Below are 22785 nucleotides of genomic sequence, written 5' to 3'. Positions count from 1 at the left end.
CACACACACACACACACACACACACACACACACACACACACACACACACACACACACACACACACACACACACACACACACACACACACACACACACACACACACACACACACACACACACACACACACGCTGAAGTTAATTTCTTGTTATGTAAAGACATTTCCGACACAGTTGCATTTACTTTAATCTGTCATTGTGACTTTGAACAGCAGCACAGTGACAGTGCTACAGGACTGGACTGTGAATGAGCATCTCCTTTGAGGATCCTCCAATAGACCCACTTTAGACCCCATGGAGTGGCATTAGATCCCCCTTAGTACGTCTGTTTATGGGAGAATATGTCTCTGTTTGCTCCGTTTTATTGTGTCAAACTAAATAGATGAAATAGGCAGATCAGCATAGAAGGTTCAAGTATGAGCTGCCAGTGAAAGTCATGCCTATGTGTGGACATTGTTAAGGTACTGCTGTTGTTTTCCTTGTTAAAAGACAGAGGCTGTGTTTGAAACGGCCTACAAACGTCCTCCCTCCTACATACTCAACATGTTTATACTACATACTGTCTACTTAATCGATTGTGTCGCCAACACAAACTCGCATACACAACCGCAACATACTCAAATTGATGTCAAAATTAGTATGAATTGGACGTTAGTAGGGCTCTTACGAACACAATCTAACAGTTGGTGCATACTGTTGACAGACGCTTATTTTACTTGCTAAATAATCTGTCATTTTATTTTATTTAAATGTTTTATTTCTATTTTTTTTCCATTTGCTTTTCTAATATCTATTCTTGATGTATTTCTTGCCCCTGTAAAGCACTTTGAATGGCCTTGTGTCTGAATTGTGCTATAGAAATAAACTTGATGAACTTGCTGAAGTTTGCTCGCTCATTAACTGCATCGCTACAGCACCTCAGCTAACTGTGTAAGACAGCAAACTAAAAACGGCTAAATCTAAAAACACAATTATTTTCCATCACTGTGCTGTTACCAGAGTGAGCTGGGTTCATATTTGCATGTCTAGACTGTCTAGGTTTTCACCCTGCTGAACCGGTTTGCCTGTCTGTGTCCTTGTGCATCATCATTGTGTGTGTGTGTGTGTGTGTGTGTGTGTGTGTGTGTGTGTGTGTGTGTGTGTGTGTGTGTGTGTGTGTGTGTGTGTGTGTGTGTGTGTGTGAATGAGAGGCTCTTAGTGTGTTTGATGCAGGTGAGTTGGCCCATTCATTCCTGTGTTTACCTCCACACCAGACAGGGAAACTAGATCCCAACCTGATAGTGTAAAGATAGCAACCCTTCAGAAACAACGTTGTGCCTTCATTCCAAATGCATGCTCTCAAAATCAATCATTTCCACATTAACAATACATATTAACAACCCTAGCTGTCATTGGTTCAAAAATAAAACTGCAGCAGTAGAGAAAAATTGATAGTAAAATTGAATTGTGCCTTTGGAATAAATATTAAGAAGTGAGTCTCAGCTGCTGCCACATCTGCATGTAAGAGACATAGTAAGGGGATGGCCATGCTGATTGATAAAAGCACTAAAGGGATTTTTCTGACATGTATTTGCAGATGACCTACACTGACAGTATAGTGGCCACCTGTTAGCTAAGGAGCAGAGCTAAGGCTAACTTCCAGGCAGAGCTAGAGGTTAGCTACATGTTAGACCCTTTTGCACATAGTGGCTAACCGTTAGCTTCAAGTCTGTCAATCATTTCAAAGTCATCAATCAAAATAACTTCAATGCAAACCATTAAACAGCTACTGCTACAAAGTGCATCATGGTATGGAGTACTAAGTGGTAAGTACTACTAAGTCTTACCTTTTTCCATATGCGGGTTTACACAGACAAATGAAGTGAATAGATAGAAGAGTTGCAGTTATTCTGCAGACCTAATGGTCACATATCAGCAATGCCTTCACACTGGGCTGCTGCATCAATTCAATCAGCTCAAATGAAATTGCAATGAGTCAAGCAAACCAATACCACAAGGGGTATGTGTGTGTGTGTGTGTGTGTGTGTGTGTGTGTGTGTGTGTGTGTGTGTGCGTGTGTAATACAGTTAGAACAGAAACAAGAGACTGTACAGGATACAGCGCACACACACTTTCTACAACCGCAAGCTGAGTGGTTTCTTCCTCCCTGGGGACTGTGAGAATAAGGGGCCACTCACACTAGGGCCGCGGCCCCGTTTGGCTAGTGTGACCACACCATCCGTATTCCAGCACGGAATAGCCCCTTGGCCACGGCACACTTGGGAGAGGTGTGCCGTGGTTAGGGTTGCAAAATTTCAGGAATTTTCAAAGTTGGAAACTTTCCATGGGAATTAACGGGAATTTATGGGAATTAACGGGAATTTGGGGAATTAACGGGAATTTACTAAATTTAAAGCAACCCACATGCACTAAATCCTTCCAACTGTGTTATTTCAGTCCTGACAAACGTTCTAGACAGTAAAAAGCAGTTTTTTCAACTATGTTTTATAATATATGAACATTTAACTTAAAATCAGATTTTTTTAAAGCTTATTGAGACACCCAACTTGATATAATATATTGATTTTTACTAGACCAGGTTTACAGAGGCTTAAACTGTGATTTTAAATATAGTTGGTAGACAATATATTTTAGCATAATCTTGACTAAAACAACCAGATTTCATGCAAGTAGCATATAGCACACTGCGTACTGCAGGGGTACTGAGGCCACGCCCCCTACATGCACTGTGCATTCCTCCATCACATGGGGGGCAATTTACTTTAATTTATTGAATGGGTTGGGTCAGACAGATGAGTTATATTTTACTCAACATTCATCTTTTTGTTGTTCAGTGAAATTATTGATTGTTCATAAAATAATAAAAACTTGATAAAGTTCCACTTACAAATGAATCCATCCAATTCAAATGTAATGCTTTTTTATTGTATTATTTTGCATGGATGTCAGCCTATGACAAAACATAATGTTTATATGTTTATATTTACGTTTGGATATGAAAAAAAAAAAAAATTTAAACGACCGCCATTTAGTTAGTTCCTATAATTCCCAATTTTGAATATTCCCAAAATTCCAAAGCGAAAGTTCCTGTGGAAACTTCCCACCCCTTTGCAACCCTAGCCGTGGCCAAAGTACAGATGCTAATGAGATGACACGCGCACGGATACGCAACCTGAGCTGGCTGACGTAGTCCATTCGCGACCCTTCTTCCCCACAATAATTGTAAACAATGGCGGCAAGAGGTTCACGAGTGGTTCGCGAAGTGGAGAGTTTGCTAGAAATTTGGACCGGCGACAGTATTCAGTCGCAGCCATGGTCGAAGCTAAGACCCACAAAAATTCAGAGGTGTTTGGAGCAATCTGCGACTACTGTGTTCTCCATTGTTGTTCTACTAATTCCAGCAGCGGCGATGACGTATGTATCGTATTACGACGTGATGACGTATGTATGATGGCGCAATCGTGCCCAGCCTTTGGGAGCAGTGTGACCGCGGGCCAGAGGGGGGGGTGGGGAGGGGGGATCTTCCTGCAGCACGGAACAGGCAAACTTGCCTAGTGTGAGTGCGCCCTATGCCTCTCCGTGCATGTGTGTGTGTGTGTCATATGATTGAGCAGAGTTCTAGATGACTGCAGGGCGTAAAGGTTCAGACTTATTGCTGGCTACAGATGGCGTAACCCATGCTGCTAAGAATACCGGAAAACCTTAGCGCAACAAATATCTACAAACAATATAATGCTTTTCTATTTGGACGATATTCATGCTCCTTTGAAGTCTTATACGTAGGAGATATATATTGCGTATTAGGAGATGGCAGAATGATATGTCCATCCATATAGTCTCAGCCCTGATTCCATTGGGGACGAGAATGACTTTCCGACACAGTGAAACTTGGGTCCTACCTCACAGCTCTGCCAGCGGTTGGGGATGTTGGGCCGAAGCTTCTGCTCACACACCACCTTCCTCATCTCCTCCACAGAGGGGTCGGACTGCACCAGGTCGTAGTAGGGCAGCTGGTAGTCCTCATGGATGCCTGGCAGAAAAGAGAAGCAGATTTAGAATACTACCTCTGATCAAGCACAGCTCTTTTTAAAAAAGAGTGAAAAGTACAAGGACTTTAACAGCACTTTCGAGATGTTCAACTTTTTCCAAGGACGCCCAAAGCTTTAAATACAGTATATACTGTATACTGTATGGAACAAAATATATATAAAAGAAAAACGTGCTTACGGTTTCATAGATTGTCCTTTCTATAAAATGGCAGTGTGTTTGTCTAATATGTATTAACAATCATCTAATAAAGCTATTGGAGTTTTTTTTTTGTGGCTTTGTTCAATATCTGTGGTAGGGTGGTCGTCCACTGGAGTCGGTGGTTGGATCCCCCGTCTCCCTGCTACGTGTCCAAGTGTCCCTGGGCAAAGAGACACTGAACCCTAAATTCCTCCTGATAGATTGAGCCATCCCTCCCTGTATGACCCTGTCAGCCTAGAGGCTCACCTCCCATAGAGCAGCGGCTGGCGATCTCCCAGAACACCAGGCCCATGGCGTAGATGTCTGCACGCTTGAAGGACTCAAAGTGTTTCATGTTGATGGAGTCGTCCAGGACCTCTGGGGCCATATACCTGCAAAGAAAAGAGCATGGACTGTTAGAAAAAAAACTATGTATTATTATATATATTCGTAAATGTGGGCGACTGTGGCTCAGGTAGTAGAGCGGATCCGCCAATGATTGAAGGGTTGGCGGTTCGATCCCCGCCCTGCCACTTGTAGCAAATGGTTGTTGTTTCCATGGGCAAGACATTTCACCCACCTTGCCTTGTGTGGATGTCGATAGTTAGCCTGCTATCAGAGTATGAATGTGTGTGTGAATGGTAACGTGTAAATGGGAACAGGTCTCCCTTGTAAAAGAGTCTCTGGTCTCAATGGGATTTACTTGTATAAATAAAGGTTAAAAAAAATAAAAAAATTATGTAAAGGTCATGGTGTTGAATTATGTTTCTCAAGTAAAAGCAAACACACTCTATTCAGAAGGGACTGATGGTGTAACCAGGGTAAGCATCCATTTATTACAGGACTACTTAGATCAAGTGGAGATGAGTGTATGAGCTGCAAAGACCCGCACAAGCATGCTTGAATGAAGCGGTACTTTAATTGCATTTTGTCAGTCAGTCTGTCTGTCTGTCTGTCTGTCTGTCTGTCTGTCTGTCTGTCTGATATTTCCATGGCCAGACATACTGTATATATAGAAATGGATTGTGTCTTAGAATTTATCGAAGCCCAGGAGAAAGCTCTTTTATTCCTAAAATGACCATCCAAATCAATTATTTTACAAGCTTCAACAAAAACAAGTGAAATGCTCTTAGAATGGAGGTATAATAGGACCCGCTTTATGTGCAGGGTTTCTTCGTTTTTGGTTGTTTATCTGCATCTTTAAGTCTAACAAACACACAAACATGAATGAAACAGTTATTGACTGTGTGTGTGTGTGTGTGTGTGTGTGTGTGTGTGTATTCCATGTGTTTTATAAGCACTGAGTGATTTAGACATTAGCTATTTTCTGTCCTCAGCATCCTACTCACTCTTTGTCATGAAACCTTCCCTCATCCAGACAGCAATAATCTAAGTGATAACTGCAGAGTAATTACTGAAAATGTTCCTTTTTCAGTGGCAGCCATTGAAGGATCTCTATCTATTTCAGCCTGATTCATTCTCCTCTGTCTGAAATGCCACCTGTCATCTGTTGTGTGGCCTTTGGACCGATCATTTCCATTTGCTTTGAGAAATATAACTAAAGGCAGATTTAGTGTTGGGTGTCTTGCCAGTGTCACCTAGGATTTGATTTACAGTTGAGTGTTGAAATCTTTAGAGTATTGTACTGTAATATCATTCCCAACAGCAACAGTGTCTATTCTTTCATCTACCTTGTAGTGCAGAGCCACTGTAGCTTACACTCAAAGGGGATACGATCTTGGCGTTATCAGTCTTGGCAGCTGCTCTATCTATGATAAAAACCCAACGCTTTTCTTCACTTCATTAAATCTGTTGTAATGCTACAGATAATGTGTTACATTGAGGTTAGGAGCCATTACACACTGTGATCCACTGTCTTTACCCTGATTGAGTCATGTGACCATAACAGCAAAATACCCTCACACAAACATCCAATAACTGACCAGGTTATTCAATATCAGCTCAGACAGATACACAGCAATTGAACTGAACCTGCGCCATACACACACAGTCTCTGATAATCTGTAATGAGATGGATTCGACAGTGTAATGCAATGACTCCCACTCTGGGCAGCACAGAGGTAGTCTTAATTGAATTCTTCATCTTTTCTGACCTATACATGTGACATCATTAAGGGGAGAAGCCACCCTTAACAAACACTTTGGTTGCGTTCCGAATCGCATACTTTCTACTATATAGTATGTAGAAAAAAAGATTTAGGATGTCCCGATTCTTGTGGCCAGATTTAGGATGGTTAGAAGCACCCGGATGTCCTACTTCATGCGGCCAAGATTGTTAGTGTTGAAAACTGCATCCTATTTGGGCGATTCTGACCCACAATCCATTGCGCACGTGAAGTGACGTCACATCGACAAAGCCTCCATATGAAAACAAACAGGGATGAGACGGATATAAAAGCAAGAGGCAAGATCAAGGCGCAATATTATGATGAAATAAGAGAGTAAAAGTATGTCCCAATAGTATGCCTACTGCATCCTAACTAGATTATTTTTATCATCGGATGTAGTATGTAGAATAGAAAAAAGAGAGAGTATGGGATTCAGAACGCAACCCTAGAGAGTAATGCCATCGTGCAGCACCATTGTTACATGGAGCCACCGAGGGCAAAGCAAGTCATGCTGCACTCAAGTGGACCTACAGTGTCCAATTACTGATCTGTGTTGCCATGGTGACATGGATGTTAAATACACGCACACGTCAATTAAAACACAAGCTCACTGTCAGCAGAGAGATTCAAAAATTCACTTTGGTGGTTGGTCCGTTGGCCTTAAGAGCACCTACTACCTGCATCGGACTGATAATACAGTATTTACTATACAAAATATTCTGAGTTTTATGTATGATAACATAAAAGAGATTACTCCAATATAACCTGCTCTAACTTCAACGGGAAGAATGTTTCAGAGAATTATTGCTTTAAATTTTCCAAAACAGAAAGCAGGAGGAGGAGGACGGGGACGGGGAAATTTAAGCGTTGCTAAAAACATGGCACAAGAAAAAGGACGTTAATGTGCACTCAAATTTCACACCACGAAACACAACCAAGTGTAACCTTGTGGTTGGAGCGATCCTTTCACTTTTTGGCACAATGAAAAAAAAAATTAATTTGAAAACAGTGTTGGGATCAGATTATCAGTATGTAACATGGATTGTGGACCAGGCCAGAGCGTCTTCTCTGCACTGACCCCAGGCCTACTGAATCATTTAGTGGCCCACAGTAGAACGCCGGCAGCAGCAGAAAATGAAGAGAGAAAATGGGAAAACAGACAAGACTCCATAGGGGAAGAGAGAGAGAAAGAGAGAGGAAAGAGCAGGAATAAAGCTATGCGTGGAAGAAGGAGGAAGGGATGTATGTCTTATTTAAAACAAATAAAAAAGTAACTCATTGTTTTGTACCATTTGACCCATTGAACTCTGATCACTTTGAGAGACCTCTAGTCTTAATTGTTTTGGCAAACCTAAAAATCTGAACCCACTTTGATGTTTTTGTTCAATTTTACCAATACATTTTCAAAACTATTCCATAACTTTCCATGAAATTTTGTCCGATTTCCATAACATTATTCAGGATTCTTGCACAATCATTTGGCTCAGTAATAAAACTCTTTCTACATTTCCCTTGAGCGATGCGTTATTTTTTTTGTTTCGAAAACCATACATTATTAAACAGGCACTGTGCCCAGGCAATGGCAGTGGATAAGCAAAGATTCTTCAAACTTCATAACTTTTCCAGGACTTTCATGAGCGTGGGAACCCTGTATATATTAGATGGGACCAGGTTTGGTTTCACATGCAAACTAAAGAACTTTCCATGACAAACCTAGGTCCTGTGTTTATCACCTACATGGGCTGTGTCTCCCTATACTAGACATTGATTGGTTTGTAGATGGGCGTTTGTCTGCCATTGGCATGTTGTCAGTTCAGTGGGTAGCCTTCATCAGTTTGAATGAATGAATACATTCATTTAATTGCTACATCAATAATAGGAAGGAAATTTGACCTTGTCATTGGATGACGCACTGCTTTTACTAGCTCATACTCACCATATTTCAGTGCAAAAACATTGACTACATGTATATGCACAGCACATCATATTCTGATTAAGGTCCACATTCCGGTTAAGACAATATTCCAAATAAGGTGTTAACATGTTCAGCAGCTATGGGGATATTCCTGTTTACATGTCCATCAGCATATATCTGAATAAACCAGTGACGTGGTAGAAGCGTCATGATGTCTGACATCAGTGCAATTTTTCCGGTAAGAATTCCTGACTCATCCATGGAAAATGAACTCACTTTATGTCACTAGCGTTGTTGTCTGGCATTGTGTTTCATACGCCATAAATGACAAGGGGCCTTGCTGCTTGTGTTCCATAGACTGGATGTGTACACACTCTAGATAACAGCCATAAACCAGGGCATGCATCATAAAACTGTGGCAAAAATGAAGCAAAAAACACAGATCGGAATATTTTGTATGTTTTTAATATTCTGATGAAGGTTTATACATGCCACTGCATTGCGATTAAGATTGGAATAATCCAGGTGTCTTAATCCGGTTATGATTTATTCTGAATATCTTAACCGGGTTAATATTGGAGTATTGCTGTGCATGTAAACGTAGTCACTGTCTCATCATATCCCCATGTGCTACCGGGCTCATTGTTCCTCTTTGTGACTGGCCAGGACTTAATGTATTCACTCCATCACTATTACAGTATTATTGTATTTAGGGTAAACAGGTGTGCAATAAAAGCCCAGACCGAACAAGGTCTTAGTAAAAGGGTGCTTAGATTCAGGGGCTACGGCACCAATAACATGATAACAAATGACGGCCACAAATAGGTTGCAGTAGGTCGCCTAGCTAATGTTCACCTAAAATGCCCTGACCTTAAACAGCTTGAGCTAGACAAACAAGAAGCTCAGCCCTCTGACCCACTAGATAAGTGCTCCCTTTTGCTTACTTAAGTCAATCCACTGACTAGTAAATTGATGAATCATGATGGTTTTAGCTGTAGTGTCACTGAAGTCCGATGGTAAAAGTGGTCTTAGTATGTTTCCGTATGCCGGCACACATCGCCAGTTGTTGCTTCGACATCTGCACTGTCAAACCATCTGATCACACACACACTTTTCTTTAGCCTGGTTCTACCAGACCATCGTACTTCATTTCATTTGTACAGAAGGTCTGGAATCGCTCAACTGACAAATGTAAACTCACTTGAAGGCGGGTGTATGTTGAAGTTTAAAACTGTTGGATCCGCCAACCAATCGCATAACGTTTGGTCGTGAAGTATGTCATGCGCTGGCTTGCTCTCTGATTGGATAGCCAAAAATCCAGCTGAGAAAACCCACGAATATACCGCGGACCCAGACTGACTACTGCAGGGAAAGCGGAAGTAGGCGGGCGGAGCCAGGCTAACTTTACTTGACTAGTGTTTTATACTTGTTTTTTTAAATGTGCTTGAGTTTCAAATGGAAAAGAAAGACACAGGATTCATCCCAAGTTCCATGACGTCCTCCGAGACACAAGGCTAGCCACGAGTGACAAGAAGATTGATTCAAAGCCGAGATGAAGTCCTAATAAACCCCACAGCGGAGATACTCTTTGAGTGTTACCAATGGAGGCAGAAAGCCTGACGCTCTAAATGGTAGGAACCTGTTTATTTACAACCCCAATTCACCGTGTTTGAACCTGCTGTTGAAACGCCACACCACTCAGTCAATGTGACAGCATCACACCTGCCTACACAGGGAAGCTGAGGTGAGCTTACCCCCAAATGGCTATGTGTCACTGTGAAAGATTCTGTGAAAGATTTTTCTGTGTGTGTGTGTGTGTGTGTGTGTGTGTGTGTGTGTGTGTGTGTGTGTGTGTGTGTTTGTTTGTGAGTGTGTGTGTGTGTTTGTAACTGTGTGTGTGTTTGTGACGGACTGGTATATTACATTGGGGCCTGTGTGTGTGTGTGTGTGTGTGTGTGTGTGTGTGTGTGTGTGTGTGTGTGACAGACTGGTATATTACATCGGGGCCTGTGTGTGTGTGTGTGTATACCTTTTGGTGCCCACTCTGTGGTTGGGAGCGATGTCGATGGTGTCTGTGGCTGAGTCGTGGCGCACGGCTAGCCCCAGGTCGGCGATGCAACACGTGCCGTTCTTCTTGACCAGAATGTTCTTTGACTTCAGGTCTCTGTGGGCGATGGCTGGCTTACCTGCACATGGGAGAGGGCACACACACATTCAACAAAAAAGGCCCCATTGCACTAGCTATCACAATACCTGAGCATTGGGATAACAGGAGCTATTGTAAGAGAATAGTGTTTAATAGAATAAGCTCATAGGGGGAGTAGGGTATGCGCTGGTAAAAGTTTCTATCACCACACCTTTTAGAGGTTGTTCTGTAACAAAATGGTAACCAATGCTACAGTGGAAACAAGAGGACTGACATACGCGTGTGAATGTGTGTGTGTGTGTGTGTTCCTAAGTGAGTGTTTGAGTGAGTGTGTGTGTGTATGTATGTTTGTGACAGAGTGTGCATGTATGTGTGTGTGACTGAGTGTGTGTGTGTGTGTCTGTGACTGAGTGTGTGCGTTTGTAACTGAGTGTGTGTGTGTGTGTGTGTGTGTCTGTGACTGTCTGTCTGTCTGTGTTTTACCTTGCGTGCCCACTATCTCCATGTGTAGGTGGGCCAGTCCACTGGCTGTGGACAGGGACAGTTTGATCATGCCCTCCACGGTGACGGTGTAGCGGTTCAGGTAGTCAAACAGGGAACCGTGCTCATGGTAGTCTGACACCAGCCACAGCTGAGTCCACGTCCCATTGTCTACACACACACACACACACACACACACACACACACGGGTAGATAAGAGTTAAAGATGAAGGCAGCAGTTTTGTAATTTTTCTAGTATCCCAGGAATTAATCTTGTCCTAACAGATAGATTCTCACGTCAAGTGTTCAGATAGATAGATAGATAGATAGATAGATAGATAGATAGATAGATAGATAGATAGATAGATAGATAGATAGATAGATAGATAGATAGATAGATAGATAGATAGATAGATAGATAGATAGATAGATAGATAGATAGATAGATAGATAGATAGATAGACAGACAGACAGACAGACAGACAGACAGACAGACAGACAGACAGACAGACAGACAGACAGACAGACAGACAGACAGACAGACAGACAGACAGACAGACAGACAGACAGACAGACAGACAGACAGACAGACAGACAGACAGACAGACAGACAGACAGACAGACAGACAGACAGACAGACAGACAGACAGACAGACAGACAGACAGACAGACAGATAGATAGATAGATAGATAGATAGATAGATAGATAGATAGATAGATAGATAGATAGATAGATAGATAGATAGATAGATAGATAGATAGATAGATAGATAGATAGATAGATAGACTTGATTAAATAGTGTTTTGCTTCCATCAATATAAACCAATGACAAAGTGAGAAAAAAGGATTTTAGGAGTGTAATGAATAAGATGAAAGTGAAATATTACAATAACATGTGCATTCAGACCATCAACTCAGAACTTAGGGTTAAAGTATTGTCCAGTTATGGCTTATTGGACATGGGACTGAGATGAAATGCTACACATGAAAGAGTTGTGATGCAGTAGTTTGTATGGACAGAGGCAGAGCATAGCAGACGACAACCTATCTACATCCTATCCTCCTATCTATAAACCTCCTGTCAGTCAAACTGTCATGATCAGAAAAAACACATTTGCTCCTTGGCCGTGTGTGTTTGTGTGTGCGTCTGTCCGTGTGTGTGTGTATGTGTGTGAGTCCGTGTGTGTGTATTGCCAGAGCTGTTAGCCTGTGTGGTAATGCATGCTTGGCCTTGAGTGTGAACTGTTACTCCCCCACACTGTCTAGCAGCATGTCTATACACAGTGAAGACTGGCCCTGCACTGACTTCACTTATAGCAGAGCTGCTACTTAGCTCAAGGTTGAATGAATGAATGAATGAATGATTTATTTCAAATATGCAACAACAATACAATAATAAAAATGCATCAACAGGAGTCAGCCCTAGTGACTCCTGCACTGATAAGGCCGCCATGCACTCTATAAAAATGCCACAACATATTTGAAAAGGGAAGAAGTAAAAACTTGTTCAATCCCACCCCACTTCTTTAAACAATATTCACAGGTCATATATCAAAATCAAAACTCAAAACTACATGTTTCCTTCAGACTAATTTCACTTGCACTTGATGGTTCCATGGCAATGTAATGATATGTTTTCTTTATCTCTTTGTTAGGTTAACCTTGTTTCTGATGGCTTCAGTTCTTTGTATATTGCAGTTTTCCTCACTGGATAAATACATTATAAATATTGACTGATTTTGACAAAGGGATTTAGGCAACACCCCTTCTCCAGAATGACTTACCCCACCTTTAACCCAGGGTCTCGTGCCCTCCTCACTTTAGTTTTATAAATGTTTCTTTATTCACATATTTATTACATTTCTGTGAAAAATTAAATTAAAAAAACAAAGGTGAGGAGGGCACTAGATACAAGTCATGGATATGTTTCTTACAAGGTGCAGGAACAAATAACACAAATTCTTAAATGTTATGGATTATATTTTTATGGATTTCATGGCGACAGATTCATTTTCAACCCTAAAAAAAACTAAAAAAAAACATAGAAACCAATAAAGGTGGTTTACGACAATGTTCTTTATATTTTCCATACAGGAACAGCTAGAAGACTTATGAATATCAAGTGAAAAGTTATTTTCATTGGGTCTAATCTGCTCACCTTTGTTGTCTGCGGCGATGAAGCCCAGGATGTTCTCGTGGCGCAGCATGACGGTCTGGTAGATCTCGGCCTCTCTGAACCAGGAGCGCTCCTCTCTGGAGGAGAAGATCTTCACTGCCACCTCCTCCCCCCTCCACTTCCCCCTCCACACCTCCCCAAAGCGCCCCTTCCCTATGCTCTCCTGCAGGATGATGGTCCTGGCTATGGTCCTCTGGACAAGCAGTGGGAGACCTGGGAGGAAAGAGAAACAAAGAAAATGAATTTTCATTTATTTAACCTCTGAAGATCAATTGAGGGGTGACCCTCTTTTACAATGACGTTGAGTATTACAAATACACAATAAAAATACACAACAAGCTTACAAAGAGACAAACACAATTAAAACATTCAGATCAATTGAATGAAGCAGAACATAGCCTAGTTAAAACTATTTATTGAAAATATTCTACATGAATGTGCCCCCTAGAGCTACGCTTGTTTTCTCTTGATTTTTCGGATACAATTTATTTTTTAATTTTTTTTATGACTAAGACTTTATTTGCACTCTAACAACAAATGTCTGGTATGTGATACATTGTACCGTCATGCACCAAAGGGAAAATTCAATTAAAAAAAAATTACCAAAGAAATAAAGAAAATATTTCAAAAGCTGTAGAAAAAATGTCTAGCGGTGATAGTGAACAGACCGTTTTTAGGAGAACATCTGAAATACAAAAAAAAAAAAACGATTTAAAAAAAATGTGCACTAACACGTAGCACTTACTTTGTAGTTTGTGTTTATTTTCAAGCTAATGTTGTACCTGAGTGAATCTTGCTTGTTCTGAGTTTGTAATAATTTGTCTACTTTATTTGATCAGGAAAATAAAACTACTGGAGAGTGAGACCTGGAAAAAAAATCAATTATTGCTATAAAGTGAGTGTATAAATCATCACCAACTCAAAACAGAAAAGAAAGTGGCAATCACCATTTATTTTCCTATTTACATTTTGTTATCATGATTATGAAAGTTTGTTTAGGCTGGGTGAATCAGCCGCAGAGGAGTTTGCTGCCCTTGTTAACACATTTGGGGCAGTGACATGTCCAATAAGAAATAACTTGAAAGACTTCAGTGTGACTGTCAGCTCCCCAATTGGGCAAACTGCTGACGAGGAAACAGAAAACGATAGTGGAATTCAAAGACTCCTCTGATTGAAAACCACACACACGTATTATGACTCAACCAACCCACGCAGTATCTGCTAACACACACAAAAACACATTGTATGTTGTGCAATATGGTGGAAATAGACAAGCTGCATCCAGGTCTGTCATTGGCAGAGTGTTGGAGGTGCCAGTCTCCACAGAGGGGTGCCTATCTAAGGCCAGCAAAAAGAACCGCTTTGCCAGTGCAGTATGTGTGTGTGTGTGTGTGTGCAGTTATGCAGCCTGAAACTGGGCCAGTCATTATAATAGACTTCTAGTTTAAGATGTGTGCAGCTGCAGGGTCTTACTACTGTATATGTGAGGGACATATTGAGGGAGAGGACAGAGCACACACACACACACACACACGCACGCACGCACGCACGCACACACACACACACACACACACACACACTACCTGATCCAGAGCCGGAGGTGGTCATGTCATAGATGAGGTCTTTGAGCGTGGTGCCCACAGTGATGAATGGGTGGTCCATGTGGTGGGGGTCCTCTTCGTTGGGCACTCTGTGATGGTGGTGGTTGTGTGCGGCCTGCATCCTGTGGCTGTGGCACACGTAGAAGGCCAGGACTAGCAGCAGGCAGAGCAGACACACAGGGCCCGCTATGGCTGCAGCCAGGGCCACGGGGCCCAGGGGAGTGGTCTTCACTTCAGGGACTGCAGGACACAAAACATGGGAGAGAGTGCAGGGGCTTACAACTGGTGCACAGATCAACATGGAAGGGTCAAAGTTATCTGCATGCCAGAGATCAAGAAAGGGTAACTGTGAGCATGCTAGGGATGGTGAAAAAGATCCATTCACGTAAAAAGAAAATCACTATTCCTATCTCCTGCAATTTTAAGTTTAATAGATTCGTGATTTTATTTTAATTTATTTTTAAATCAGAGTTGTCAGTCCGATACCCGATACGTAGATTGCAGTCATATCAGACCCAATACCGATATTTGATCGGACCTATCCCTAAAAATACATTTTGTCCCAATGTTTTAATTCAGCTAGAGTGTAAGAGCAGCAAAGAACTCTAATACTTGCAGCTGGTGTAGAGAAAACTATCATTGGAGAAAGGACATAACTTTTTGTTCCCATCTAAAGCAGCAAAGAAAGGGGCCACAGTCAGCAGTGAGACAGCAGGTGGAGTCTAGAGCAGACAGACATGCATGGACTCTGTGTTAATCCTTCATACTTTACAAATGAACACACAGCAGCATATTCACAATCCTGACCACTCGTAAATCATATTGCGTGTGCTATATACCCAGCTAGTTAACTCTCATTTCTACAGTCTACAGTACAGTACAGTGATGGCCAGCATAGGTCAATATGTGTCAAACTTGTGGTGCACACATTCCATACCGACGCCGATTACACACATGTCATTGAACCGACAACTGTGAATCCTTTGCTAAGTGGCTAATGTGTGCTAGCTGCCAACAGGTCCACACACTATGTTAACACTGCCCACAATGGGCGGCTAGGTCTCCAATGAAGATATCCCAGTAATTGTATGTCCTGCTCAAATGTGCTGTAAGGAGGGGCATATGTAACTGGATCATTACAACACTTAGGAATGTGTAAAATGTCATCAAATAATGCCTCTATAACAAATACCACACTAGCCATATTATAAATGTTTATATCTACGGTGCCCACCACCTCTACCATTGTGTCCTTGAGCAAGGCACTTAACCACAAAACTGCTCCAGGGGCGCTGTACTATGGCTGACCCTGCGCGGTGTGTGGTAACTTGAGAGGGGACATGGGAAGAATGAATTTCGATGTACCTTGTGTAATTGACAAATAAAGAAACTTAACTTAACGTTCAGACATTGGACGTTCTCACCAGTATGAACCAGTGTGTGTGTGTGATTTACCTGGGAATATCTCCAGGTTGGGCTCTTGGTTGCAGTAGTCTGTGGTGCAGCACATGGGGTAGATGCCCGTGTCCTGCTTGGCGGACGGGGCACAGATGAAGGGGCGGTCTCGGGGGATGAGTTCGTTCTCGTTGACACACATGCGCTGCTCTATGGTGAGCCTGCTGCCCGCCTTACGCAGGGCCACGAAGCACACGCCATCAGTGGTACAGCTGGAGTTAGCACTGCACCGGTCACAGTAACACTGCAGGGCTGCAACCAGAACCAGACAAGAGGCGACACAGTTAGTTACAATGGAGGTGAATGTCAAAGTAAGGCATGGACATTTTCCAAGATTTTTTAAAAAGCAGTTATTGTTAACAACCATTTATACAATTGTATGGACAAAACAAGCACTCATTTCTTTGCATGACCTTTGCTTTACTCTTTAGACTCTTTACACACCTAGGGGGGAAATCGTTTGCATGTCTAAGCCATACAATCAGAGCCGGAGTGGGACTCATTTTCACTCCTGCAGACCGGCCCACTTTAGTTCAGGACTGAGACCAGACTATATTATAATAATGTAATCAAACTTCAGTCCCCAGCAATTATAGTGCACTTGTTCTCTACAGTCTTTTTCCATTTTTTTATTTTATTTCCAATTTAGTGCAAAATAAAGTGTTGCTTCACACAGATTTATTGTAAACACATAATATCCGGACCGTCTCCAAGTCAGACTCTCTGGATATTTCTCAAGGGTTGCACCAGTGTCATGACTGAACCCCGGCCCTTGAAGCCCAAAACCTAGACGAGTCCACCAGGGAATCCTCCCAGTGTAATTAGCCACTCTGGCCCTGCATACAACTGTTCAGCCCAAACAACATGATCTATTTTGATTTATTTGTTTTTAACGTGGGAAAAAAATCTACTTGTTTCGGTGGTTTCTTGAGAGAGAGAAAAAACAGAAAAAAAAATTCCAATTTATTTTTCAATTGCCAATATTGTGAAATGTACTGAGTTGTGTTTTTAACCAGTGCGTTTGGAAAGGCCATTCCATTGAGGAGTGTGTACAGGGCTTGTCAGCAGTGTGGGGTGGGGTTATTTGGGAAGGGAAGTGTCTCTGGGGGAAATGGGAGACATTACATCACTCCACTAAATACTCTGAGAAACACACACTAACTCATTTTCCTCACAATGTTTGCTTCCTTACTGGCACTTTGCGTGAGAGAGACAGACGGACACGGACGGACAGACACAGACTCACACACTTATCATTTCACCTGCTAGTAACATACAAGAGACAATCAAAGTCCTACACAATTCATACATGACATCTTTTTAAATGTTCTCCATTTTAAAAAGGTGGAGTCGGCGATTCTGGAGAACGCTTGGCCAAATCACTTTAAGAAAAATATTTTATGACTATCCACAACATGTAAAAAAAAAAGTGTTAATACACAGCCTAGGCTCTGTAAATGGGTATGTAAACAAAGGGGGCTCACCACTGCTAGCAACATGCCTGTGTACAAAGCCTGTTTACACACGGTATACGTACAGGTAGCGGATCTATTCAGTGATTTTACCAAAAAGTGATTTTGATGACAACGAGCGTTCTTCAGAAATCACTGACTCCACCTTTAACATCTGGTGACAGTCAGAAAACATTGACTATTATGATGTTCACTTTGCTACAATATATTAATTTAGAAAGGTCGGTTCAGAGAGGAAACTACAGTTCAGGAGTGAATTGGATTAATGTTGAATTATGCATTAGGCAATCAGAAGACTCCTTTACCGCCTGCATTGTTAATTAAAGCCAACCACAAGCTGCGGCCTCTCAGTCCAAGTGATTCACCCAGACATACTGGCCCTCATTTATCAACCGTGGTAGACCAGAAAAATGGGTGTACGTACATTTTCACGCAAATCTCGGCATTTATCAATATGGACGTGAGCGTAGGATACGCTCAAATCCCACGCCAGCTCTCAGCTCGTGTACGCAAGTTTGTAAACAGCATGGACTGGCAGTGCAGGCTGTGCCGGGTAGCCGATGACTTTGTTGGACAATTATTAGAAGGTAATACAAATACAGTGTTTGCTCAGACCGAAATAAAGATATTAATCACTTAAAATTGTGCAGTTTATGGTGTGCAACTGAGTAGGAGAGCTGATTCAATAGTGCACACACCGGCCACTTAGGAGCGCTGCATGGGACTGCGTAAGGGCAGTTGTCTCCGTCTTGGAGCAGCTGGGGGGACACTGAGGCACGGGGGCTGCATTCATTCAAAATGTTAGCCTAAGTATTAAATATGTAGTAGGCCTACATTGCTCTTTATGATAAAAAATACACGGCACAACATTCAACTTAACATTTTATTTATTTGACACACTTTTTAGATGTTAGTTCCTCTTTTAATGTGTCATTGATCGCTTAAGCGAGTGATTTATTTCCACCGTTAACCGGCACGTTTTTCCGACCTGCTAGTGGAGCAGCTCAGCAGGACAGTGGGCGCTCTCACAGCTGATCGTTGCCGGGTCGGCTTGTGCAGCTGACGGCCGGGCTGACCACTCGTGCCAAGCGCAGCTGTCATACAGTAAAATGCAAAATGTGTTATTTTTAGTTTTTAAACCCCTTTTGAGTAGTGCTATCTAAAAGGGCCAATACATTCTAATCATTCAAATCTCTGCAGACGTGTTGGTGCGTCTGTTTCTCCTCTACCACTTATATTATGCCCGCACGTTGGTTGCATTTCAGAACAGCAACACGCTTTTTTTAGTGGCGATTTTTGAGTCAGACCACTTTTTCTTCATGTAAAGAAATGGCGACATATAATTGTATATGCTGTTTTATAGCATTTGAGCGCTGGAGATCGTTTGTTATCAACACCAACGCTGTTGACCGCAGCAGTTATTTCCTTCCTAACTGCTGCCTTCTGTCGTTCTTTGATGCCGCTTGTAATGCTCCGAAATGAAACTCTTTTTTATTTTATTTTTTCGCTGTTATTTTGTCAATTTCTACTTCAGAGAAGTTCCTCTTCTGTGCCGTAATGTGCATATCCATGTCGTAAAACCTCTGGGCGAGGCCTCTAAACTGAGAAAATATATGGGCGTGATACGATTGTTTTCAGCCGCCGCATTCATCAATAATGGCCTGGCGTACGCCGAGATTGGCGAGATACGACTGTTTGATAAATCCCACGCGATACCTGGCGTAGGGAGGAATTTGCGCCAGAATCTGCACCAGTTTCCACGCAAGTCTGATAAATGAGGGCCACTGTGTGCCCTCTGGGTTGGTGTTGATTTGGAGTATTTTAGGAGGTTCAATTATTAAAAGTAGTATTTTTTTATGTTAAACTACATTGAATTCATTCAGAGAATTTGAAGCATGTGTTACTACGTTTTGTTTCTAAATCGTTATAAACAGGTCAGGGGATTTTAAATCACCCTTCAACAGTGGGAACTAGGGCACTCCGGTGGCGTAGTGTGTAGAGCGCGTACCATGTTGACTCAGCCCTTGAAACAGGGGTCGCGGGTTCGAAACTGACCCGTGGACCTTCACAGCATGTCGCCCCCTCCTCTCTCTGTCTGTCTGTCTTCTCTCCATTCAATCAAATAAAGAAATTAAAATCTAAAAAAAAATAAAAATGGCAACTAATGGGCCAGATACTGGCAGAGTCATGAATGTGCCTATAATGTAAGTCTGCTTAGAAATCCCTTAGTAATGGTGTAACATAACGGTAGGAATAAACCAGGTCTCTCTCTCTCTCTCGTGCCCTTGGCCCCTCAACACAGTGCAGACAGAGAGCTGAGTGTGGGATCATTATTCAGCTCAGGAACACATTGTGCATGGCTGGGCCAGGTTAGAGCAACACACACTTTCTATGACAAGTCCTTTGAATTATTAACACCGTGTGTGGAGTCAATGTGGTGAGAATGCCACACACACACACACACACACACACACACACACACACACACACACACACAGTAACAGTATACGCCAGAGGATATGCCCTACGGTGCAACATGTTCACAATGGTGATGCAAGAATTGAGTGAGAATGGGATATTAAGCGAATGCCAGTAAAAAAGGAAGAAAGCCTCATTCTTATTATTTCCAGTCTGAGAATGTGAGGATGATCCTAGTTTTGATTGGAACAGCAGGCTTCCACACTCTTGGAATGCATGGAATGGTCTGAAGGTGGATTCTAGACAGACAGATAAACAACAGCAACTCTGTGTGTGTGTGTGTGTGTGTGTGTGTGTGTGTGTGTGTGTGTGTGTGTGTGTGTGTGTGTGTGTGTGTGTGTGTGTGTGTGCGTGCGTGCGTGCGTGCGTGCGTGCGTGCGTGTGTGTGCGTGTGTGTGTTGCAAGTGCGTGTGTGTGTGTGTTGCCGGTGTTTTAGAAAGAGGGGGAAAAAACAGATGGAGCAGTGGAAGACAGTCAGCAGACGGCTGAATAAAAGCCAGCTGACACTAGTCTACTCTGACTCAACCTCAGAGCAGAAGACACACAAACACACACAGACACACACACGCAAACACAAGGTTATGGTTTTATGAATGGTGTTTGAAGTTGTTAGTGGACATTCAGACTAAACAAACTTCAAGGGCCTATGAGCTTAATACTACTATAAGACAGGAAGTGTAGAAAAGTTACACCTCAATGTTACACGAGTGCTTGGGCCACATTCCATGGCATTGAATCCATCCAACTGTTTGTCCAGCCATTTCACTCCAACCAATATGTCAACCTCTAACAGGAGAAGTCATTAAGGAACATTCATGTACAAATCAATATGTGTCAAAATAACACAAAGTGCTCGCTTTGAAGGCTGTGCTACAATGAGCTACCTCCTGGGCAGTGCCACACACACACACAACCATAGGCTTCAAGCATTACACACACTAGTAGTGTAACGGTACACAAAAGTCACGGTTCGGTATGCGCCTCGGTTTTCAAGTCACGGTTTGGTTCTGTACGGTACGGTTCTCAGAAAAATGCAAAAAAATAAATACAGTTGCAGCCTTTAGGTATTTTTCAGTATAATAAAGAAAATGCTGCTGCAAACAACATAGGTCTCCAATAAAGAAAATACTTCTCAAATGCAGGGTTCAACATAACTTTTTTTTCCTACTGGCCCGCCGGGCCAGTGGATCTGAGTTTTACTGGCCCCTTGTATATTTTCACTGGCCCTGCACACACTTTTTTTTTCTTCATAATTTAGTGTCAATAATTATAATATCTGTATTAGAAAAATAAAGAAAGATAACCAAATCTAAAGGGAATATCTATACTGTAATAGTATAGATATTCCCTTTAGAGTTGGTTATTTTTCTTTTAGTTAATTATATGAAATGTTGATATTGCTCATACACATAATATAAAACCAGGCAAACATATTGAATTAGAAGCCTACAACTGAAAGTATGTTGAAAGAGTCGGCCAGTATTTTAAAGTCCAGTAGTTTGAAGGTTGTTTTTATTCTTGAATTTGGGCAGTTTAATGAATAGTTCACCTGCAGAAGTCATGTTCAAACATAAAAAATAAATAAGAGATGAAGGTCTGATCATTCTTTGTGGTGTGGTAGGCTGTTTTTATTACTTTCTCTATATGCATTAGGGATGTGAATGTGTCGACCGAATGACCGGTTTTCCACTTTCGCTCAAGTTGACTTTAAAAATAGAATAGAAATCCGAAAATCAGTGGGTTATGCCGTTTTTTTAATGGGAGATTTCACCGTGTATGTGAGTTCACGTCTGGTCGTGAGCGCGCTGCAGCAGTGTCACTTCTCCATGAAGTGTCAGCTTCACATATATATAAGAGTCCGGTGTGGGACCATTTTTTCAAACTATTGATAAAAAACAATGCAGTGCAAAATATGCAGCATAAGTTAAACGCTCGTCTAAGACTATGACGTTAAATCACCTTAGAAACACACAATGCCTTCGTCCGATCACAGCAGCGTTTCACCGTGTGATCTCGCCAGCGAGTGAGCCGCCGCGCAGATGAACTGTGGTTTGTGGCTAAAATAATAACCGGGGATATTCTCCCCGTTAGCGATTTCAATGGGAAAGACTTCCGCGATCTGATTGAATGTCTCGAGCCTGAAAACACAGTGCCAAACTGCGCGACTATAGGAACAGTACAGTGAGCGGAGTCCCTCCGTTCGTTTCTGTCTACAACCGACACAATCACCGGAGACGCATTCACAGCGTTTAAATAACGCCTCTCATTTGTATTACCATTGGGGCTTGGATGCAAATATTGTAACATTACGGCGGCAGATAAAGGAAAAGCGCAGTTATCATTTTCTGCGCCTCAACCTCTGCTGTGGGAAGAAAGAAAGGGGGCAGAGTAAGTCGATTGATTTGTCGACTCGCAGGCGGACGGTAGGCAGCTCTGCCAACGGTGCCTGTCAAAACGCCCACGCATCGGTTGTCCACTGGCCTTTCATTAAAAAATATATTTTATATTAGGTTTATTATATTGAGTCTTAAATAAACACTGCTTTCATTACGACTCAGAACGCGCATTTCAATGAACCATGATGTAGTCTACAAAAAGATACTGAACTGTGATTGGCCAGTCACTGGCCCGGGCGGGACAGTGACTGGCCAATCAACTTGCCCTGCATATGATTTTACTGGCCCCGGGCCATCGGGCTATACGTTAT

The 22785-nt window shown here is 42.1% G+C and overlaps 1 protein-coding gene across 1 annotated transcript in view; it reads right to left on the bottom strand.

Annotated features, from left to right (window-relative positions):
• tgfbr1b (transforming growth factor, beta receptor 1 b) overlaps window positions 1-22785 on the bottom strand; it is a 57038-nt gene that overhangs the window by 7605 nt on the left and 26648 nt on the right. The window contains exons 2-8 of the mRNA XM_080050644.1: window positions 16129-16380; window positions 14656-14913; window positions 13055-13285; window positions 10899-11066; window positions 10299-10455; window positions 4493-4617; window positions 3898-4028 (exon numbers count right to left, since the gene is read on the bottom strand). Of these exons, the coding sequence (XP_079906770.1) occupies window positions 3898-4028; window positions 4493-4617; window positions 10299-10455; window positions 10899-11066; window positions 13055-13285; window positions 14656-14913; window positions 16129-16380 (1322 nt within the window). The remainder of the gene's footprint in view (window positions 1-3897; window positions 4029-4492; window positions 4618-10298; window positions 10456-10898; window positions 11067-13054; window positions 13286-14655; window positions 14914-16128; window positions 16381-22785) is intronic.

The sequence above is a fragment of the Ammodytes marinus genome, assembly GCF_949987685.1.
Source record: "Ammodytes marinus genome assembly, chromosome: 21".
In the NCBI taxonomy this organism is placed as follows: domain Eukaryota; kingdom Metazoa; phylum Chordata; class Actinopteri; order Uranoscopiformes; family Ammodytidae; genus Ammodytes; species Ammodytes marinus.
The sequence above is the reverse complement of the archived record's forward strand: the minus strand, read 5'-3'. Positions and strand labels throughout refer to the sequence as shown.